General features: G+C 50.3%; 2 protein-coding genes across 6 annotated transcripts in view; both read right to left on the reverse strand.

Moving 5' to 3' along the window:
• ankrd44 (ankyrin repeat domain 44) overlaps positions 1 to 2443 on the reverse strand; it is a gene marked incomplete at its 3' end in the record, with an annotated part of 25604 nt that extends 23161 nt beyond the window's left edge. For both annotated transcript variants that reach the window (XM_084451858.1, XM_084451857.1), the window contains exon 1: positions 2086 to 2443. In XM_084451858.1, coding sequence (XP_084307984.1) covers positions 2086 to 2112 — 27 coding nt within the window. In that variant the 5' untranslated portion in view covers positions 2113 to 2443. The remainder of the gene's footprint in view (positions 1 to 2085) is intronic.
• A 1862-nt stretch (positions 2444 to 4305) lies between these two features.
• Positions 4306 to 21678, reverse strand: sf3b1 (splicing factor 3b, subunit 1). Of its 4 annotated transcripts, XM_084451854.1 has the most exons (23): positions 21638 to 21678; positions 20657 to 20829; positions 20323 to 20424; positions 19931 to 20045; positions 17215 to 17294; positions 16557 to 16754; positions 15851 to 16316; positions 15638 to 15759; positions 15185 to 15382; positions 14528 to 14629; positions 13885 to 14064; positions 12458 to 12544; positions 11605 to 11875; positions 11073 to 11218; positions 10311 to 10457; positions 9580 to 9705; positions 9097 to 9318; positions 8037 to 8219; positions 7688 to 7920; positions 6789 to 6920; positions 6143 to 6415; positions 5610 to 5826; positions 4306 to 5026 (listed from the first exon to the last, which is right to left on the reverse strand). In XM_084451854.1, exons 1-23 carry the CDS (start codon positions 21663 to 21665, stop codon positions 4868 to 4870), a joined length of 3960 nt encoding a protein of 1319 aa, XP_084307980.1. In that variant the 5' UTR covers positions 21666 to 21678; the 3' UTR covers positions 4306 to 4867. The 4 variants fall into 4 exon arrangements, 3 of the variants coding, with proteins under 3 accessions (XP_084307980.1, XP_084307981.1, XP_084307982.1); XM_084451855.1 differs by lacking the exons at positions 20323 to 20424; positions 20657 to 20829; positions 21638 to 21678 and adding an exon at positions 17641 to 17695 and having other exon boundaries at positions 19931 to 19987; XR_014630837.1 differs by lacking the exons at positions 4306 to 5026; positions 5610 to 5826; positions 6143 to 6415; ... (12 more) ...; positions 15638 to 15759; positions 15851 to 16316 and adding an exon at positions 17641 to 17695 and having other exon boundaries at positions 16743 to 16754.
• Positions 21679 to 22729: the final 1051 nt, after the last annotated feature.

A 22729-nucleotide genomic window follows, 5' to 3' on the forward strand; every position in this document is an offset into this window, starting at 1 on the left:
GGGGCTGGAGGAGGCGGGGCCAAGCGGGGGAGGCGGGGGAGGAGGGTCAGCAGCGCTGTACGTTCAGAGGGGAGGCGGCGTGGAGAGAGAGGAGAGAACTGTCTGTGCTTTCCTTTAAAAAAAAAGAGAAAGAGAGAGAGAGAGAGGAGACACTCCTGGCACTGACAGCATACTGGATCCTTCTTTCAAGTGGTCCCTCTCTTTCTCTCTCTCTCTCTCACACACACACACACACATACACAACCACACACACACAAACAGCTGGCATCGCCAACTAACCACAATGCTGGTGTCTATGACAGTGCTATCAAGCAAGTGGGCCTGAGGGATGGCGGGGGGGGTGGGGGGGGGGGGGTCCTAAATAAGGACATTCCCCGACCCCACACCACCCCTCAAGGCACACCCGAAACCCTCAAACACTAGGTTCATTGTTGCTACACAGCGCACGCACACACACACACACACACACTATCCCACCCTTAGGCCCAATGAATGCTCCTCAAACTCTCACTTCATCCAATGAGCGGACAGCAGCTTCCCTGTCTACATTTAGAACCCCATTAAGGCCAGTCCCCTAAATCACCCTCTCCTGTCCCAGGGCGTCCCTATGGGAGCGCCTTCGCTTTGACAAAACGCAAACATGGCGACATTTCCCCTCCAATCTGTCTCTTTCGTGCTCTCTCTCTCTCTCTCTCTCTCTCCCTCTTCCAGGACGACATACCCCTAACACACACACACACACACACACAAACACACAAGTTTGCCCTGTTTATCCCTCTAGAGGATGGCAAAAATAATCAGAGCTGGCTTGCGATTGTTGCCCGGGGCTGGGGTACCACGGAATGGATCTGCATGTCTCCTCCCCCCTCAGGTCGAAAATGAGAAGCTGCTGATGTCCCGGTAAACGGATTGCAGAATTACAAAAACCTCGCAGCGCGTGACTCGTCTTCCTCCTCGTCGCGGGTGTGCCTGTGCAGAGACGAGCCGTGGAAAGCGCAGGCCACAGTGTTTCCTTGTGCCATTTTAAAGATAGGCAGAAAGTATGCACGCATATGAGGGCGCCTTGTTTGTTTTTTAACCTATATCTGTACACAGGTAGGCCAGAGAAAACGAATACAGAAAAGATAGACCACAGATTATGAGCAATGCTCAGCCCAACTTGAGTGTGAGTGTGTGTGCACCTTTTCCCACCTGTGTCACAGACTTGACCCTTGACCTCTGTCACATGACCTTAACCTTGACTTTGTCTGATTGCACCTCTATGAACAAACAAACAAAACCTTGCACAGTGTGATTTGTTTGATGACTGCTCTTCGCCTGACCAGGGCAGGACCGACACAGGAAGTACCTCTACATTTAGTGTTCTTCACTAAAATGGAACCTTTGTGGTCATGTAAACATGGTCCCTGCGTTTAGAGAGAATGAGGAAGTGAAACAAGCTTGCCAACATTTCTACGAACACCTAACGAGATGAAAACGGTCAGGCACAGCGGTGGGAGCTGATAATAACATAGATAACGTTAGGCTAGCTAGCTAGCAATCTGATGGGAATCCATTGCCCCCGCTCCACCAACTCTGTAACTCTGCCCAGAGTGCTGGAATTCAATCCTAATCTGTTGGTTATCCCCACAACAATGTAGCTAAACGTTGAAAAATCGCAACAAAAATCTGAAAAGGAGAGAACATTTTATCAGCACACACGCACACATACACACGCGCGCGCGCACACACACACACACACACACACACACACAGCCCTCCTAGGCAGCGCGCGATACCCTGCACAGACGGTGGTGCACCTCGCGCACACACTGTCTGCAGCTGTTCTGTTCTACTCTGACTGTTATACTCTATTATGCTCTGCTCTACTCTGCCCTGGCCTGGCCTGGGCACCAGAAAACTTCTTACCTCTCCCTTGCGAGCGATGCATGTTATGTTTTGTCAATTACATAACATTTGGCAAAAAAAAAAAAACATTCCAATGTTTATGGCCTACTAAAAATAGCAGTCAACTGTATTCGGGATAGGACGATGGGTTACGTTATTTCTATTAGCGAAACTCCACCTCAATAACGTTAACGTTACCTGATCGACGAGTTTCAGAACTGCCATATCTCGGTCAGCTTTGACGGCACATCCACTATCCTCCGGAGATCAGATCCTGCAAATATCCCGAAATAGTGTTGCGCACACAATCGTCCGTTTACAGCGCGGTTTTGCAGGAGGTCAGACCCATAAATCGTGCATCTATAGACCTTCTGATGCAACGCAGATCCTCAAGGCCCGTGTTGTACCACGAACCATGGCCAGTTCCCCGGACGCTATCTGCTGCGATGGGGAGTCGATTCAGCCGCTATCACGCTGAGCCGACCGCTGGAGGAGTCTGGGAAGAAGGAAAGATTTCTCTTCTTGATGTGTAAACAATCCGCATTTACAGCTGCTGCGCCGGGCACTTTCCCTCGAAGCCATACGCCTCCCTCTATACACTGAGAAAATCCTCCCTGCTGTGTGTATGTAAACGGGGAACAGAGATTGCACAGGAAGTGCCTCTCTCCGTCTCCTCCACTCAGATGCAGAACCAGAGAAGTCATCATTATCGCCAACACCAACGCTCTGCACATTCCCTCGCTGCTACCCTCCAGTGGCTGGGACGCGAAACAGCTCTTAGTAATAAATAAATAAATAATAATGTCAATATTTTTTATTAGTAATAAATAAATAAATAATAATGTCAATATTTTTTATTATATTGTACTAGATGAGGTATGACAGAGATGGGCCTTTCTTACACCGACCTCTGCTTATTCTCTATCTCTCTTACACACACACACACACACACACACACACACACACACACACACACATCATGTTTTGCATAGTCGGTCTAGTCATAAACACATGAACATACATTCCAAAGTGTATTGTATTCTTGGAATAGTGTTTTATAATCTCCGGTTGAAAAAAAATAAATCCCGCAGTGCTGTACTGAGATTTATAGCTTTATTATCATGAGTCATGACAGCAGCTCCGTGCTGTTCCTTCCTCTGGGTCGCTTCTCTCACAATCTAAACCAGACACACAATATTAAATGGGGGAAAAATAACCAGATCGGGAACTATGCATCTGGGTGATTTAACTTCCTTTCTCAGGTGAGTTTGAATGAATGAATGAATGAATGAATGAATGAATGAACACATCCACAGCCCTCAAAAACCAGTCTTAACATTCCATCCACAAGCCCTTAGACATCTCACCCAGCAAAGACCCCAGTCAGTGGTGCCAAGCAGACTTATTCATCCATTCACCAGGTCCCAGTACTAAACCTAAAGGGCTTTTCTGAGTAGGAGAGTCACCCCTGCATCTTCCTTTCTTAGCATGGCCATAGTGATCCTTGAACTGGGAGATCAGGCACAGGCACACACACACACCTTCGGGCCAGATAAGAGGGCACAGGCGGTCCTGGCTCACACCCCCACACAGTTGTCCTCTGACTACCAGAGGACCAGCTGAGCATGGATGACGTGGGCCTGGGAAATCTGGGTCAGAGAGCATGGTCCTCCATGGAGCGCCCGGGGGGGGGGGCTGAGGGGGGTGGAAGTGGGGTGGGGGGAGGGTCTCTTATAGAGAGACGGTAGGGGGGAGGGGGTCCCTGAGGCGACCGCAGTCTGCTGACTTCCGCTGCGGTGCAGTAGCCTGGGCTTTTTCCTCAATGGGAGCTCGAGTTGCTGATCTCCGTTCATGCATGACCTCTGTGAGGGGTTTGTGAATGGACCAGAACACAAACACACATAAAAGGGAGCGACACATCTTACACAACTGGGCTCTGCCAAGCCTTTCAGCCAGCGTGATGCACTGGGAGTCATCTAGTGCGGCATATTGGTTGTCCCAGCCTATTTTAACTACCAGACCCCTAACGTTCACCCACACACCTCCGACTGTGTAGCACAACTAACGGGCTACTCCCCCCCTATCGCTGCAGGACTTGGTACGCCCCTTGTTCACAGCAAGGCCTGGTTCCCTCAGGACAGCCCTCAGCCCATATCCTCGGTCGACGGTGTTGAGTCTGAGGGATGAGGCTGCTGATATCAGTCACAGTGGTCTAAAGGGACAGTTCGCTCTGAGGCTGCTGATTAGAGATCAGTCACGGTGGTCTAAAGGGACAGTTCGCTCTGAGGCTGCTGATTAGAGATCAGTCACGGTGGTCTAAAGGGACAGTTCGCTCAACAGCGCTGCGCGCAACAGCTAGGATCTCGGGAGCTCGTGTGAATGGGGAAAACATAAAAAACGACAGTCGAGGAGGATTTATACACAAATGTTTATTAAGTCAAATAAAACAACAATCTGATAAGAACAGAGGGGTTTTCACTGATGAGATACAAGAGCTTTGAGAAGCAGCGGCCAGTACACAGAAACCATTGACGACGATACCTTTTATTTTTAAAGTTCCACTAACAGCTTTTCATTCCCTAGCATTACTTGAGACCTTCGACACTCATTCCTTAAGGAAATGATTTAAGGAGAATCCAAACGAAAACAAAACAAAAGAAAGCTCTAAATTGTTCCATTTTGCATTCCCGCTAGTTCTACACTTTTTACTTCCATAAAAATGAATGTGTGACAGATGCGTTGGTTGACTGGATATTTTGACTCCCACTACATAACTGAGATCACAAAATAATAGTAAAAAAAACAAAACAATGGACCGAGTCCTGGTGAGAGGACTAGTGCGGGGGAAGGGGGGGGGCAGAGAGAGAGAACTGTAAGGGGGGGAGGGGGAGAGAGAACTGAGGGGGAGAGAGAGAAGTGGGAGGGGGAGAGGGAGAGAGAGAGAGAGCGCGCGCGAGTGCAGGTTAGTTGCGTCTTGGTTTCACAAGACATACTCCAGCTCGCAGCGGATGTAGGCGTTTTTGTCGTCGTTGTGGACGTGCGGGTAGTGGGCGATGAGAGCGTCCTGGGAGCCGATGTAGATGGAGTTGTAGATCTTCCAGTAGACGTCTCTCACTTTCCTGGCTGGGTGGAACAAACCCTGAGGGCAGCAGAGACGGGGGACAGAGGGTTAGAACACCACAGAACTCTGGAACACCACAGAACTCTGGAACACCACAGAACTCTAGAACAGCTGCACGGATACAAACTAACACTGAGCTGTAGTTCTGCTATGCGGAAAACTTGAATTCTACCATCAATTCTACAAATCTATCATTCATTACCAACCAAGTTATGTCTTGTCGTGATTCGTTTTTTTAACTGTTTTTTTCTGAGCTTGACGTCTTTAAAGTTGGCAATCATTAACAACCAAATTATGTTTTGTCATGATTCGTTTAACCGTTTTTCTGAGCTTGGTCTTTTAAAGTTGCCAATCATTAACGAGCAAGTTATGTCTTGTCATGATTCATTTTTTTTAATACCATTTTTTCCTCTGAGTTGAGTCTTTAAAGATGCCAATCATTAACAAGCAAGTTAGGTCTTGTCATGATTCATTTTTTAAACATTTTTTCTCTGACCTTGAAAGTCTTTAAAGACGCCAATCAGACTTGTGTATGAAATGCGCAATACAAATAAAGCTTTGTTTGTTTGTTTATCCTCTGCAGACGGCGTTTGCGTGGTACCTGCAGGCAGTACTGCAGCATGCGGCAGGGCCCGATGGCCACGCGGAGCCCCTCCAGGGCCCCCATCACCGCCTGGATGACGTGGGGTGACGTCTCGAACACGTTGGGCCACACGTAGTTCAGCAAGTGGTTGAGAGAGTCCTCGCAGCCGAAGCCGTAGACGCCCAGGGACATGTGCTGGACCACGGCACTCGCTGTCTGTCTGTGGACCAGGTCTCTGCAGGACAGAGGGGGAGAGGGAGGGAGAGAGAGAGAGAGGGGGGGGGGGGGAGAGAGAGAGAGAGAGGGGGGGTGGGGGGAGAGAGAGGGAGAGAGAGAGGGGGTGGGGGGGGGAGGAAGAGAAGAGAGAGAGAGGACAGGAACATGGTTAAGACATGATCGACGCCAAGCTCGGAACATGAAATCCTCCTTCCACTGACCATCCATGTAAAACTGAGCCACGTAGGTTTAGGGGAAAAAAAAACAACTCTCATTTGCTTTAAATAACAACCCCTCCTTCATCTCCCTCCCTCCTCCTCTCCTGTCCATCTCACCTGTCCATGAGCGCGTCCTCCAGGAGGGGTGTGACGGCGTAGATATAGTCCTTCCCCATCTCCCCGATGTACTCAAACAGGAAGGACAGGGACTTGAGGACGCCGTTCTGCACGTTGAGCTCCGGCACGCGGTACTCGTTCATGAGGGCGGGCAGCACGGTGAACGGCGAGCAGGTCTCGGCCACGATGGCGATGGCCACGGTGGTGCACACGCGGTTCTGGCGCTCCTGGACCTTCAGGTTGTTGAGGAGGGTGGCCAGCACGTCATGAGGGCTGGGGGGGGAGGAGGAGGGGCAGGATTAAAATCTCAAGCTCTTCGTCACATTTGTTTAAATCACTCTCAATCCTGCTAGGTGTGTGTGTGTATTATGTAATATGTTATAAATACAAATAATTATACAATAAATAAAGAATAAAGATATCCTCAGCGAGTGAGTGTGTGTGTGGGTGTGTGTAGAGGGAATTTATGTGAACGCATGTGTGTGCGTCAAGGGTGGGTAAGTGGGTTAATGATGGAACCAATGGATGGAAACACTTGAGCATCACTGGGAGGAGTGCATGACGGCTACTGTGCGTGTGTGTGTGTGTGTGTGTGAGTGCGTGAGGGTTACTGTGTGTGTGTGTGTGTGTGTGTGTGTGCACTCACCCGATGGCCTTGGCGATGTATCCGAAGGTGTTGACGGTGGCCCTGCGGATGGCCTTCTTGTGGGCCTTGAGGAGCTCCAGCAGCTCGAAGCAGATCCTCATCCACTCCCTGGCCGACACGTACTCAGCTCCCCTGGAGAGCACAGACACTCATCCTTACACCCTCATCCTTACAGCACAGACCCTCATCCTTACACCCTCATCCTTACAGAACAGACCCTCATCCTTGCACCCTCATCCTTACAGAACAGACCCTCATCCTTACACCCTCATCCTTATAGCACAGACCGTCATCCTTACACCCTCATCCTTACACCCTCATCCTTACAGCACAGACCCTCATCCTCACAGCACAGACCCTCATCCTTACACCCTCATCCTTACAGCACAGAACATCCTTACAGCACAGACCCTCATCCGTACACCCTCATCCTTACAGCACAGACCCTCATCCTCACAGCACAGAACATCCTTACAGCACAGACCCTCATCCTTACACCCTCATCCTTAAAGCACAGACCCTCATCCTTACAGCACAGACCCACACTGGGGCGTCCGGCACAACTCTGACATTTGGAATGCAACGCGCAAGAAACCGTGACCGTGGAATTATAGGGTTCCGTCTGACTTTTTTTCGGGGGGTCAAAATGGGGCGTTGGTTTGTTTTTTATTAATACAAACTGAAAGCTCCATGACTGAAAACACATACTGATCTGTTTATAATAGCCTGGCTTCGCTAGAGCCAATTCGCAAAAATGCAAAGGGTCTGGAAACTCAGTTGCTTTCCAATTCCCAAGGGGCGTTACCAATGGGGCGTAGATCAAAATGTCTGGACGCAATTGGATAGACCTTCAACCAATCAGAGAAAAGACGTCCTTTCTCAAGCGGCTCCCAACTGACCTGTCTGCGATCCTTCCCACCAGGTCGATGCAGTTCTCCTGCACCTTCTCGTGCCTGTTCTTCAGGATGGGCGTGAGGCGCGGGAGCAGGTCTTTGATGGGCGGGGTCATCTTGTGCATGCCGATGACGTTGACGATGGCCTTCAGGGCCCCCAGGATGCTGCCCAGCACCTCCGGGTACTCCTCCCCCAGGTACTCATAGAGCACCACCCCCAGATGACCCATCAGCTTCTCCTGGGACACGAGACGGGACATGCAGGGAGGTGGTCAGCAAAGAGCAGGATGATGCTGGAACACCAGAGTGTGTGCGTGTGTGTGTGTGTGAGAGAGAGAGGGAGAGAGAGACCCACCTCCTGGCAGGTCTTCATGACCACGGCGGTGCGGGAGATGAGGTCGGCGGCCTGCTGACGGACCTTGGCGGACTTGTTGTTGAGGCGCCACAGGACGGTACCGCAGATCTGGGGCAGGTAGGGCTTGACCCGCTTCCCCAGGGCGTTGACCACCGTGCCGAAGCCGTTCAGCATCACCGAGTCCTGGAGAAGAGGAGGGGGGGGAGGGACAGGGTTCAGTCACCCAGTCTTTCAAGCCCAGACATGAAAAGCTTTAATTTGCCAGGGGACTAAAAACTACACGGAGCTGAAAGAAATCACGTCATCAATAAATGAGGTTCACTGGTCACCCCTTGAGTTTAGGAGACTAACCCGACTACCCCTCCCACTCCCATGGAAATTAAAACACGTTCCCAGGGAGGGGGGTATCGGCCGATGTTAGTCATTTTTTAATATAGTGTTATCGGTCTGATGTGCAAAACAGGGCCGATGTGAACAGCCAATAATTATTTCAGTCTTTCTGAAACATTGACATTGGTAAATATCGGTTATCGGCCAAAATGTTCCTATCAGTACCTCCCTAGTTGATTGAGGTCTCACCTCAGTGGTCTGCCTCCCTAGTTGATTGAGGTCTCACCTCAGTGGTCTGCCTCCCTAGTTGGTTGAGGTCTCACCTCAGTGGTCTGCCTCCCTAGTTGATTGAGGTCTTACCTCAGTGGTCTGCCTCCCTAGTTGGTTGAGGTCTCACCTCAGTGGTCTGCCTCCCTAGTTGGTTGAGGTCTCACCTCAGTGGTCTGCCTCCCTAGTTGGTTGAGGTCTCACCTCAGTGGTCTGCCTCCCTAGTTGGTTGAGGTCTCACCTCAGTGGTCTGCCTCCCTAGTTGGTTGAGGTCTCACCTCAGTGGTCTGCCTCCCTAGTTGGTTGAGGTCTCACCTCAGTGGTCTGCCTCCCTAGTTGGTTGAGGTCTCACCTCAGTGGTCTGCCTCCCTAGTTGGTTGAGGTCTCACCTCAGTGGTCTGCCTCCCTAGTTGGTTGAGGTCTCACCTCAGTGGTCTGCCTCCCTAGTTGGTTGAGGTCTCACCTCAGTGGTCTGCTCCTGGAAGGCGTAGAGGATGCCGTCGATCAGCTGCTCCTCCAGCTTGTGGTCGATGTCGGCGGCGCCCAGGTTCCCCATGATCTTCTCGATGGTCTCCATCACCATCTTCCTGTACTGCTCCGCCTCGTCCTTCAGGTCGTCCACGATGCGCGAGATGATCTCCGCCGCGCCCACCTTGTTGGCCAGCTCCACCGTGGTGTCCACCAGCTGGGAGAGAGAGAGAGAGGGAGAGAGAGAGAGAGAGAGTGAGAGAGGGTGTGAGAGGGAGTGAGAGAGAGAGGGGGAGAGAGAGAGAGGGGGAGAGAGAGAGAGAGAGAGAGGAGTGTAAGAGTGACAGAAAGAGAGAGAGAGGGAGAGAGAGAGAGAGAGCAGGTCAATTCGTACTCAACATAATGCGACAAAGTAGACACTCAAAAGTGAACAAAGTAGAATTCATCAGTGTGTGTGTGTGTGTGTGTGTGTGCGTACCTGTCTGTAGTTGCGTCTGTCCAGGGCCATCCTGTGCTGCCAGAAGTGCTTGAAGAAGGGAGGCAGGATCTCGGTCTTGATGTAGTTGGCTTCCACACCGTCAGTCCCACAGCACTGCTTCACCACCTGGGAGAGCACAGGAGAGTCAGGCCACGGTCTCACACACCCACCCACATCCACACCCACACACCCACACACCCACCACTAGTGTTTGTTTTTATAGAAGACGCATGAAGAGGCGGACACGCCTTTCTTCTGCCACATGGTTCCCACATCAAAAACAAAAGTATTTTCAACTCGAGGCGCCTCAGGCTCTCCACACCAAACGCTCCGCCAAGAAAAGCCAATGGAACAAGTGTTTTGTTTTTTTTGCGAGGCAGACACATTTCAACGCTTTGTGGACGCTCCCGATTGATAACGGTGGCAGAACAAGCGGTGCCATTGGAAAGGGACCAAAATGAATCTGACGTGGCCTAACGGCACACCTTTAACCGCTAGGCGAGCCTGCGTGGTTCAGTCAGGGGGTGTAACCAACGGGTGCAGGGTGAGAACAGAATCAACATGGAGGTCAGATCTGCTGGTTCTCATGTTGGTGACGTCCATCTAGCGAAGTACTAGCCCTGATCTGACCATGGAGGGGGTCGAACAGGCGAGAATGATTCGCAGGCCGGCCACACGCGCGCGCGCGCGCGCGCACACACACACACACACACACACACACACACACACACCTTGAGCACGATCTTCTTCATCTCCTCGTCGGGGGACTGGAACTCTCTGATCAGGATCAGCATCACCTCCCTGGTGTAGTAGTTGGCGTACTCAGCGTCCATCAGGGGGATCAGGTAGCCAATGGCCTTCAGGAACGCAGCCAGACCCTGGACACAGAGAGAGAGAGAGGAGGGGGGCGGGGTTACAACCAACCAGACTAGCTACAGTATATTAACTCAACTGACCACCAGTTGTAGTCTTATGTCTATGAGTGGAGGGAGGGAGAGAGAAGGAGGGAGGGAGAGAGAAGGAGGTAGGGAGGGAGAAAGAGAGAAAGAGGGAGGGAGAGAGAAAGAGGGAGGGAGAGAGAGCGAGGGTGGGAGAGAGAGCGAGGGAGGGATGGAGGATGGGAGGAAGAGAGGGTTTGGTTGAACCCCTAATAGACACACACCAGACCCACTCTCCATGGTCTCCTGAGGAGAGGGTTGTAACCAACGGGTGCAGGGTGAGAACAGAATCAACATGGAGGTCAGATCTGCTGGTTCTCATGTTGGTGACGTCCATCTAGCGAAGTACTAGCCCTGATCTGACCATGGAGGGGTCGAACAGGCGAGAATGATTCGCAGGCTGTGTGTGTGTGTGTCTCACCTTGGCCAGGTTAGAGATGCTCTCTGACCTCCACAATATTTTTATTTTCTGAGAAGCACTGTGTGTGTGTGTGAGAGTGAGAGAGACAGAGAGAGAGACTGCGTACGTGCGCGGGACTGTGCATGTGGCCTCACCTTTCCTCTGTGCTGCCTGATGCCCTTCCAGAGGGGCTTGAGGACGGAGTCAAACGACTCGATGCCGTAGGGCGTGGCCGCCTCCGCCAGGGCCGCGATGGCCAGGGCACTGATGGTCCTCACCTTCTGCTGCTCGTCCACCAGACCTGACACACACACACGATTCAGAACAACAGCAGGGAAACGAACACTAGAAAACCATAACTTGGGATGGTGGACAATTGGCACTTCCTCCATTCCCTCACAGCGTGGAGGAGAGCGGCGACCCCCACTTTACTGACCCCCCCCCTTACTGACCCCCCCTCCCTTACTGACCCCTCCCTTACTGACCCCCTCCATACTGACCGCCCCTCCTTACTGACCCTGCCACCCCCCTTTACTGACCCCGCCCCCCCCTTACTGACCCCCCTCCTTAATCCCCCCCCTTACCGACGTCCCCCCCCCCCCCCCCGACTGACTCGTACTGACCCCCCCTCCCTTACTGACCCCTCCTGACTGACCCCCCTCCTGACTGACCCCCCCCCCGACCTACCATGCTCGATGATCTCCACCAGACTGCGCAGGTGGGGCAGGATGGCGCAGCCCATGAGGATGGCGATCTGCTGGACGATCTTGATGCCCGTGTGCCGGGCCTGCCACGACTTCTTGCTCTTGCACACGGCCTTGAGGAAGGGCAGCAGGGAGGGGATCCCCAGCGCCGACGCCACCACGGCAAACGCCCTCGCCGTCGTGTTCCTCACATACTCGTCCATGTTGTCGATGTCGGGCCTCATGGTGGAGATCATGGTGGCCAGGCCGGCAGCCTGCGAGGGGTCAGCGAAGAGGGGAGAGAGGAGGGAGAGAGAGAGGGAGGGAGAAGGAGGGAGAGGGAGAGAGAGGGAGGGAGAGAGAGGGAGAGAGAGAGAAGGAGGGAGAGAGGGAGAGGGAGAAGGAGGGAGAGAGAGAGGGAGGGAGAGAGGAGGGAGGGAGAGAGAAAGAGGGAGGGAGAGAGCGAGGGTGGGAGAGAGAGCGAGGGAGGGATGGAGGATGGGAGGAAAGGAGGGAGGGAGAGAGGGTTTAGTTTAACCCCTACTAGACAAACACACCAGACCCACTCTCCATGGTCTCCTGAGGGGTGGGTTGTAACCAACGGGTGCAGGGTGAGAACAGAATCAACATGGGGGTCAGATCTGCTGGTTCTCATGTTGGTAACGTCCATCTAGCGAAGTACTAGCCCTGATCTGACCATGGAGGGGTCGAACAGGCGAGAAGGATTCGCAGGCTGTGTGTGTGTGTGTCTCACCTTGGCCAGGTTAGAGATGCTCTCTGACCTCCACCATGGTTGTGTGTGTGTTCCTCCACTCTGGCTGTGTGTGTGTGTGTGTGTGTGTGTGTGTGTGTCTCACCTTGGCCAAGTTAGAGATGATCTCTCTGCCCTCCACTCTGGCGTAGTAATCTTCATCAATCAGCAGGGGCTCAATCACCACCAGGATCTGGACATGAGGGGCACAGGCAGTCAGAAAACACACACGCATACACACCATCTCAGCACACAAACACACACACACCATATCTACACACAGTATGTTATACAATTAATCGATTAGGGCTGCTCGATTATGGCAAAAATCATAATCACGATTATTTTGATTGATATTGAGATCACGATTATTTAACACGATTATTCATTTCATTTTTTCGTTTTGAATCAAAAGTTTCAACATTTTCTTAACATATCAAATTGACTTTGATAACAATTAATTTATTAAATGTTGACTGGCTTTTCTTTTTAACAATGTTCTTTGGATTAGATACATTTCTCCCATGGGAGACAAATTGTGAACCTTGACCTTGATAAATAAATAAAAGTGCCAAAACGGATAAATAAAGAAGCTTCAAAGCCCCGCCACCACCACAGAAGAAGACTACCTCGGAAAAATAATTTCACTATGACAGAACGCGTCTAAATAAGTTATTTAATGGTAGCGCCGAGGCTTCAAAACCCAGCATTTGTTAAAATAGACCCTTTTGCTTAGGTGAGTGACGTTTCATGTTTATCTGACCTCTCCTAAATAGGCCGATACCGATTTATTTTGACGGCAAAGTGAATGGACCGGCAAAGGACTGTTTTCTGGCATGAGCGAGCGGAATGCGACAACGGGACTGAGAAGGGCTGCTTTGAGGGGCAGCTACGACTGCGCAGCAAATTTTACACACCGTGTCAACTTGGTCCAAATCTGTCTCCGCGAACCCATAGTGTTTCCACACCACTGACGTGGTTTTAGCTCTCTCGTCCACCAGCGGCTCTCTTTCTGCTGCCATAATCTTCTTGTCGTGTTTTGTTCGAGAGGAGCATGCGTGCGCCTCACAACTCGTCTCGCTCTGAACTAAAGTGTTTGTTTTGGGGCTTTGGGGGGTGGGGGAGGGGTCAAGCACAGTATAGCTCTGCAGTGTAGGGTGCGCTTGATTTGTGAAAGATCGTTTTATGGCGATTATTTTGTTTTAATGATCGTTGACAGCCCAGATCTTAATCTAGATTAAAATCCGATTAATCGAGCAGCCCTATAATCGATAAGCGACTCATGGTCGTTAAGGATTTCCTCGAGCATGTGAAATTTACGTTGTTGCATCACGTTGTTTGATAGTAGACCACCTTGTTTGATAGTAGATCGAGTAAATTTCACGTGCTCAAGCAAATCTTTAACGACAATGAATCACGTAGTAATTAATTCTTAACATCTAACACACACACACACAATTAGCTCAGCTCCAACAACCTCTCACACACACTCCCACCTAACCGGCACACTCTCTCTCTGCGTTGCCGACCCACCTTGTGTACGTAAGGGCGGACGAGATCGTCCAGCTTGTAGAGGATGCGGTCGATGACCTTGACCAGCAGGTGGCGCTCCTGGTCCTCCAGGGTGGGGGACATGAGCAGGGGCAGGATCTGGTTGAACAAGGGCCCCGCCCCGAACTCCCGCGCCTTGTCTGTGATCTGGCGGAGAGCGGCCTGTGGAGAGAGAAGGCGGGGTCAGGAGGAACGCTGCTGGACGTCTGATTGGGGGAGAGCTGGCAGGGGAGGCGGGGCCTGGGGAGGTCGCCTGGCTTCTCTAGAGCCAATTCGCAAATATGCGAAGGGTCTGGAAAATCAGTTTCTTTCCGATTCCCAAGGGGCGTTACCAACGGGCGTAGATCAAAACGCCTCTGGACGCAATTGGATAAACCAACCAATCAGAGAAAAGGCCTCTACGGCGCTCCACTGTTCCGTCATCTCATTAAACCCGCCCCTATTAGATAAACGGTTGTGATTGGTACGAATCGATCTCGGTTCGAGCAGATTCAGTTCAGAACGGTTGGATATCCAGACTGATCTGTGGAGTGGAACAGGATGTGAGCTGGCGAGATCAGGCTGGCGACGCCCAGCTAGGCCGGGGGGAGGGGGGGGGCGGAGCAGTCTGGTCTGTCATTCTCACCTTCCTCATGGGAGGCGTTCCGTTCTTGATCTTCAGCAGCAGCTTCATGATCTTGCGTTCCTTCTGTTCCTCTGGGCTCAGGGTGGACTCGTCCACCTCCACCTGAGAGATGAGGCAGAAACACACCGTCAACAGGGCTTTCCATATGGATACGTATGAGTGCATATGAATGAATGAATGATTGATTGTGTGTATGAGTGAGTGAGTGTGTATAAGTGAGTGAGTGTATATGATTTATTGAGCTAGCATGTGTGAATAAGAGTGAGTGAATGTGTATGTATGAGAGTGTATAATTGATTGAGAGTGTGTATGAGTGAGTGAGTGAGTGAGTGAGTGAGAGTGCATGTGTGTATATGATTGATTCTGTGTGATTGACTGAAAGTGTATGCATGCGAGTGAGTGCGTGAGTGAGTATGAGAGTGCATGTATATGATTATGTGTGTGATTATGAGTGCGTGAGTGACTGAATGTGTATGTATGCATGTGAGTGAGTGACAATGAGTATGTATGCATGCGAGTGAAAGAGTGAGTGAGTGAGTGAGTGAGTGAGTGAGTGAGTGAGTGAGTGAGCGAGCGACTGAATGTGTGTATGTATGCATGTGAGTGAGTGAGTGAGTGAGTGAGTGAGTGAGTGAGTGAGTGGAGAGGTGTCCTCACCAGCAGTTTGTCAAAGTACTGGATGTCGTCGGGCTTGAGGAAGGGCAGGTTCCCGGAGGGCTGGTCGTTCATCTGCTTCATGGAGCGGTCCTCCTGCTGCATGTGGAAGCCCGTCATGCCCCCGATGGGCGTGGGGGTGGCAGACAGCTTGCGGGCCGGGGTACGGATGGGCACGTAGCCGGCCGGGGGGGGCAGAACCTGCGGGTGGGGGGGGGGGGGGGCATCGTTATACACGGATAAAGAGAAAACCCTGCCCCCTGACCAGCATCACGCTGGTGGTGCATAGTCCCGATAAAGCCAACGGAAAAAGAGATGGTCCGCACTCACTTGCAATGATATTATTCATAATATGAACAAATGAGTGTAAAAAGACCATCTCGTTTTTTTCTAATGTTATTAGAGGAAAGACAGTTGGTTTCCAGTGGATCTGAAGGGCTGGGGGGGGGAACGGACCTTGTAGCCCTCTGGGAACATGGCGTCCAGCTCGTCGTCTGTGAGTGGACGGTTCCTCTCGTCTATCTCCCTCTCCCAGCGCCACGCCTGCAGCTGTTCGGGGGTCATGCTCATCAGGTGACCTGGGGGGGGGAGACAACAAAAACAAAAAAAGTCAAACAAAAATATAAATATATAACAACAAAAGAAGACCGGTAGGCTGTCGCTAGGTACCTGGGGTGGGCGTGGCCATGTTCATGGCTGGGGTTCCGATGGGGGTCTTTCCGGGCGTGAGCAGGGGGGTGGAGGAGCCCATCTGGCTAGCGGGGGTCTCGTCCCAACGAGACTTCCTCTTGCTGGCCCCGGGCGTAGGCGTCTCCCCGATGGACTCGTCCCCCCGGTCGGTGCGCGGCGTCTCGGCCCAGCCGCTGCCGTGGCCCGGGGTCTCCCGCTCTGTCTTGGGGGTCTCGTCCCAGCGGTTCTTGCGGACGCTGCCCGTGGCGCCCCCGTGGCCGGGGGTGACGTGTCCTGGGGTGTCGCCCCTCCCCGGGGTGGCGGCTCCGGCCGGGGTGTGGCTGGGGGTGGGGTCCCACATGCGGGTGCTGGGGGTGGCCCCGGGGGTCTCGCTGCCCTTGGCCCGACCCGGGGTCTCGTCCCACCGGCTGTTGGAGGGCGTGTGTGCCGGGGTGTGTCCTGGGGTCTGGGGAGAGAAAGAGGAAGAATCGGTTGAAAGGTTGAAGAGAAGAGGGGGTCCGACAATTAACTTGGAGAAACTCAGCCGGGTTCACATACAACAGCGGTGAACGCTAGCGGAAACCCCGTAAATCTTTCCGCAAGTCACGTGACGATGGAAGTTCATTCTAGAACTGCATTCTAGAACAGCATTCTAGAATGTAGCATCTGTACTAGGGGGCGGCGGGGGGGTTAGACGGTCGCTCACATCAACAGAGGCGTCGGCCTGGTCCCAGCTGGACATCTTCTTGGGCGTGGTGTTGGTGGGCGTCTGGTTCTGGTCGGCCGTCTGGTCCCAGCGGCGCTTGCGCTTGGCGGCGGCGGCGGCCTGGGAGGCAGCAGAGCCGTTCACGACCTTCAGGTCCCCCGACTTGGCCTTCTCCGCCAGCTGCTGACGGATCTCTTTCTGCAAGGGGGGGGGGGGGGGGGGACGAGGACAGGACATGAGGCAGAGATGAGGACAGGACAGGAGGCAGAGATGAGGACAGGCCAGAGACCACCAGCTAAAACAGTACTCAAGACATGACAATCAAGTCTAAAACTGGCTCCACAAACTTCCTTCATCTACTCTGACATTTCAACCGTGTAAACCGGCTTCCTCGTCATGTCCTACCGACATGGATGCACAGTCATGTGCCCTACGTTACATCCAGAGTAGATGGTCTATGGCTCGAGACATATGTACTTAAAACTAACCGTTTTTAATTGCCATTATCATTATTGTACATTGCATTTGTTTTGTTGATTTGTGTGTCTGTGTAAACTCGTCATCACTGTAAATGAGGGAAACCTCAGTGCTTCACGAGCGCTATAAAAGGTAAAGGTTTGTATAAATAATGGTTTGAAGTGAAATGAAGCGGTCTTACCTCCTCCTTGGTCAGGTGCTGCTCCCTCATGACGTCCATGTAGGACCTGACCTGCATCTTGGGATCCGGCGTTTTGCCCCCTGCGCGAAAGAGCACCAACAAGAACACAGGACGCACATGAGGACACACCCCAGGGGCCGGTGTTCATGACACTTAACACAGCAAGCACAACAGTCAGCTAGCCCTGACTTTACACAAACAGTTCTACTGCTTTAGCTCCATTCTTACAGGCTGATTCACAAAAAAAACCTACTTACACATACAGTCCTGTCTCTTACATACAGACATGGCTCTCTAGCAAAAACAACAGGCAGATACATTGAGAGAAAAGCAGTGGTTCTTTTTGTCTTTCTTTAAGGAGATAAGGAGAGGACAAAGCCATCACTGATGCAGGGGTCCTGGGGCTGTGCTCTCCAGAATACGTACACTTTCAGTGCCAAGGGTCCTTCTGCAGTCAGACTTCAACCGGCAGAAAAGAAGCCTAGAAAATTTCTCTTTACCATTAGTAACACTTTGGAAAAGGGTTGGAACTCACACATATAAGCATACCACCTGTGTTGCATGTCTTTTTATGTCACTCAAAAAAAAATCCTCCAGGGGACCTTAAAACCTCAAATAAAAAACAAACAAAATAAACTGCCCGATTTCTTATCATTTGTAATAAATTAACAAAATGAAGTCAAGATGTCTTTCCAAATGTAGGCGTGTTCTTAAGCAAATCGCTATAAACTCTGGGATAAACACCGATGTGTTACTACGGTGTTTACTCGGGGGTGTGGTGATGGGGGGTTAGGGTTAGGGGAGCCAGCCCACCGCTCCATCAACCCCAGAGGGCTGCTGAGCGACTAAGCTAGAAGCCCTCTGCCAATCAGTATGGAGTTCCATAATACTGCTCATTACTAGGCCAGCATCCTAAATTTAGATATTGACTTCCTTTCTTGAAAAATATAGCATAAGTTATTACAAAGCAAACTAAATAATGTTTAGGGGCTGGAAACTAATTAAAAAAAGATCAATAAAAATAAAATAAAATAAAAGGATCTTGTCTTGACTAAGCCCAAAAAAGTGGTTCTTGTTGGGGTAGAGGTTTGTTGTGACTGGGGCCCAAACAAACAGCCAGTGGACCCTGACCAAACTGACAAGCGCACACTTGTGTTCACCATAACCTACACAGGATGAGTTGCTGCAACCCTTAAGAGAGCGCAGACAGGACTGGCAAAGCAGTACTGCTGTAGGGAAGAAATTAAGGACAGTTAGTATGGGCCCGTGGTATTGAGGCACAGATTTCTTGATATATAATATATATTTCTATTTTACAAGAGAAATTTGTAAAATAGAAATTATATTTACACAACATCTTTGTACACAGATCTGTCTACATGCAGGCTTGGTGGTGCCCTGACCCAAACTATGGCCCCATATCTCTCTGTTTGGTGAACACATCTTAGGATAGTCATGGAAATGTGGTGGCAAGTTACTTGGGTTGGCTTGGCTGGTTATAAGAGCAGTGTACACACCATCAGTATTACCGGAGCCCCCAATAACTAACCAAACTGGACGACCCTCGACTTGGCACAACTGCGCTACAGTTGGAAGTCATCCGAGTGTGCGATCGTGTGTTCTCTTCCCAGTGTCCTGCGCTATGGGGAGCCTCTCCCCTCACCCACAGGTCTGACAGTCCAACAACGGTGGCACCGGACCATGAGTCTGCCTGTCGGCATGGCTCAGTCACTTTATGGGTTTTCTGTACTGGCATACTTGGAAGGCTCTGAAAATTGTGACCGAGGTGGGCTGGCATCTGGGGGTCTCAACTGACTGACTGCCAAGCTCCAGAGAGCAAATCAGTGTCTCTTGTGCCTTGTGACGTTGTGTGGTGACCTACAAGCCTCTGTGTGTGTGTGTGTGTGCGACCTGATTCGACACCCTTCACAGATCTGATAAAGATGAGGATAGGTGAAAACGACCATGGCAAAGCACTGCGCTAACCTCAACGTCTGCGAGTAGGGGCAAATAAGGACACGTGGAAGGGAATGACTGTCACGAGAACGTGACATTCACAGTGTTCTTCATCTACAGAAGGCAGCAAGGGGCAGCGCATCGCATGAGCAGGTAAATAACCCTAGTTGGGTATCACACCAACTATCAGCTCCAGTTGTAGCACCTAAATCATCTAATACCTCCATGACATTCAGACACGTGTATATGATATACACCCTCGATAAATGAGATAGATAAGACAGTCGTATAGGTCTGTTAAACCTTCGAGACACAGACAACCTTACTGCAACCCATGTAGCGTTAGGCGCACTAGCCCGTTAAACAAGACTATGCCCAAACACCTGTCCCTAGAAACAATAGCATACCCCCTCACTGGCATGGACTTTACTCAAGACAAAGACATTGCAGTGAGCTGTTCACAACTGTTTGCAATTTCCTAGAAATCCACTTTGGGGTTATGCCGACCTTGCAGTTGACCTAACAATCAACATGAAGTTCAATTGAGCAATATTGTGATGACACGAGCAGCAAAGAGGAAGACGTGAAGGGTTACCACAGGGACAGTCAAGTCTGGGGAGAAGACCGTTGCCTGCGCTCGAAGGGTTAAACAGCAAAAAGGAGGGTTGGAACCCTTGAAGGACAGCCATGGGTTCAGGGAACGAGGGAATACAATGACAGGGAGGGCACTATGGAGGGAAGATGGAGGAGTGACATTTACCGTCTGCAAAGGGGTCGAGACGCTCCGGTGAGATGATCATCTGTCTGCGTCTGGCTTTGTATTCGTCCTCCCGCTCGGCGATCTTCTGGGGTCGGTGCTCAGCAAACGGGTCATACTGAGGGACAGAGGTACATTTAGCACTCGCATTAAAGCCACTCAGCGACTTACAGTTAGTATATTCAAAGTGTAAGTGAACAGACTGTACATCTCTAGTCGTTCTGAGTAAAGCTTTCTGTAAGAACGAGTGACACCAGATTTTTTTTTTTGTAACACAAACATGATGTTCTGGGTTGTCCCAGTGGATACGAACTCGGCTTAGGGTAAAGGATGTTTTCTGATTAATTTCTATGATTCAGTCAAGGGCCTGTTGCTAGGAGCTGTGTGGTACCAACCTGTTCATCTGACTGGGGTATTGCGTTGAGTATAGCCACTGGAGCGTGATACCCTGGTTTCTTCTGTCCCAGTAAACTCGTAGATGAATCTTCCTCGTCATCCTGGAAGAGAACAGAGAGAAACAAGAGTCTAGTCAAGTCTGGCCATGGATGATGGCAGACTCTCCCAGCTCATACACAACAACAACAACAACAACACCACAGTGAAGTAGCGGTCACACTTCTCCAGAAACAGCAGTGGAACCAGGTTGGTCAGCATGAAGTCTGACCACTGGGTAGGGAGAGGGGATTAAAAGTGTCGCCTGCTGCATCACAGACAGCATGCAACACTTACATCCTCCTGTTCATTTGCAGCGATGGAGGTGACATATCCAGCAAAGCGGCTGTCACTGCCACCGTAGATCTCCTGGTCGTAGTACCCAGTGGAGTCCAGGCCCACACCCTGCTCCCCCTCCTCCAGCAGGGCCGCCTTCATACCCTGGATCTCCAGGATCTGGGCCTCGATATCTGGGAGAGAAAATACAAAAACCACAGGCTTAGCCGTTGGGGGAGCGGGTATGCCAGTAATATGCACACAACCATCTCACGAACAATATGCAGACGACCGTCCCACGATTTACGTTCATGGTTAACAGTTGGCGTAGCGTGTGACTGCGTGGCATAAATTTAACTAACGTTAGCTAGCTAGTGGTTAGTACCCTACATTTTAATCAGTTTGCTAGAGAACGTTCTTTAATCACCAATTTAAATTAACAAAACTTCATAAAATGTATCACAATTATATATAGACATGCGTGTATAACATCAGCATCCATGACGTCTGTCTGGCAAACAAGACTGTAAAGTAGACAGCTAGAAATTGGTAACAACGCCATTTTGATGCTAGCTAGTGTGGCTAACGAGCTAGCACCAAGTTAGACAACGACACTGTGACGCTGTTTACAAAAGAAACCCTGTGTCCGAGTAGGCCTGTTACAAATACACTACATCGTCATTTTACAGTTCACAGACAACACCCTGACATGAAATGTCGGCCTAAAGAATTTGAGGAAGTATGTTTATTAGAATTGAAAATACGCGTGTGTAAGTGCTGTCAAGCATCTAGCTAGATAAGCTAACGTTGCTAGCCGGGCGCCATTATCTATTATCCATCCTCGTTGCGTCTGACTTGGTTCACACGCGGAAAACCGACATAAAACGTGTAGCTAGTTACAAATAAATGCATGACATGTTAAAATGTGCAATAGAACACATCCTAAATGGAAACAGAGTATGGTATATTAGATATTCAAGCATTTATATAAAATATTGTTACCTTCGTGTGTTTTGGCGACCTTCGCCATTTTGGTGGTTTGGTGAAAGTGGAAACGGAAGCTCTAGTGCGTTTCCGTAGCTCCTTTTTTATTTTTTCGGGGCCGGGCAAGCTCGGCTGCCGGTGTTGCTCTTGTATTTGCCTCTGAATCTTCTGAATCTGAATCTTCAAGAAGTCTGACTTCCCATGATTGAAAAAAAAATCACCAAACTTTTTGTGGAAACTGCTGAACCCTACATAGGCTACATCTGTGACGTTTACATGCAACCCTTGATTGCTTAAGTCCCCAATGATTTCTCACAGTCTGTATTGTTTATTTAAAAAATGTTTAGAATCAGGTCAGATACCCTCTGTTTGGCTCAAGTCTATCATAAACCCTATTCCTAAAGCCCAGAGTGATGATCCCAGGGTGCCTCTTAATTATAGAGGGATTAGTCTCTACTGTGTGCAAGCTTTACTCTTCTACAGTATACTTAATGTGAGACTCCTGTCATATTTAGAGAAACAGCACCTCCTGGTGGATGAACAAAATGGGTTTCGCAAAGGGAGAGCTTGCATTGATCATATCTATACGTACTCTGTGTACCATTATAAGGTCTAGGATGAACCAGAAGAAACCCACATTTTGCTGCTTTATTGATTTTAGTAAAGCTTTTTAATTTTGTAAATAGAGACCTCTTGTTATACAGACTGTTAGAATATGGAGTCAATGGTAATTTTTACAAATCTTTACAATCTCTTTATAATGACCCTGTAGCATGTGTTAGAGTAAATGAACTTCTCTCTGGCTGGTTTCCAACACCTATTGGCGTAAAACAAGGTGATCCTCTGTCCCCAACTTTATTTGCAGCTTATATAAATGACCTAGCATGTACAATTAATACAGAGGTTGATCTGCTGAATATGGATGACTCCAAGAGACTGAACTGGCTGTTTGAGAATGAAACATTTAAGTTAGCAAAATATCTAGATAAGGCTTGGAACGCAAAGAAGAGAGCATTGTACTGCTCCCGGTCCAGACCCTCACCCTTGCCCCAGACCCCTGGTTCACCCTGCTGACCCCCTGTTCCCGGCCTGGATTCCTGACCCTGAGCT

The sequence above is a fragment of the Borostomias antarcticus genome (assembly GCF_949987555.1).
Source record: "Borostomias antarcticus genome assembly, chromosome: 17".
Lineage (NCBI taxonomy): Eukaryota > Metazoa > Chordata > Actinopteri > Stomiiformes > Stomiidae > Borostomias > Borostomias antarcticus.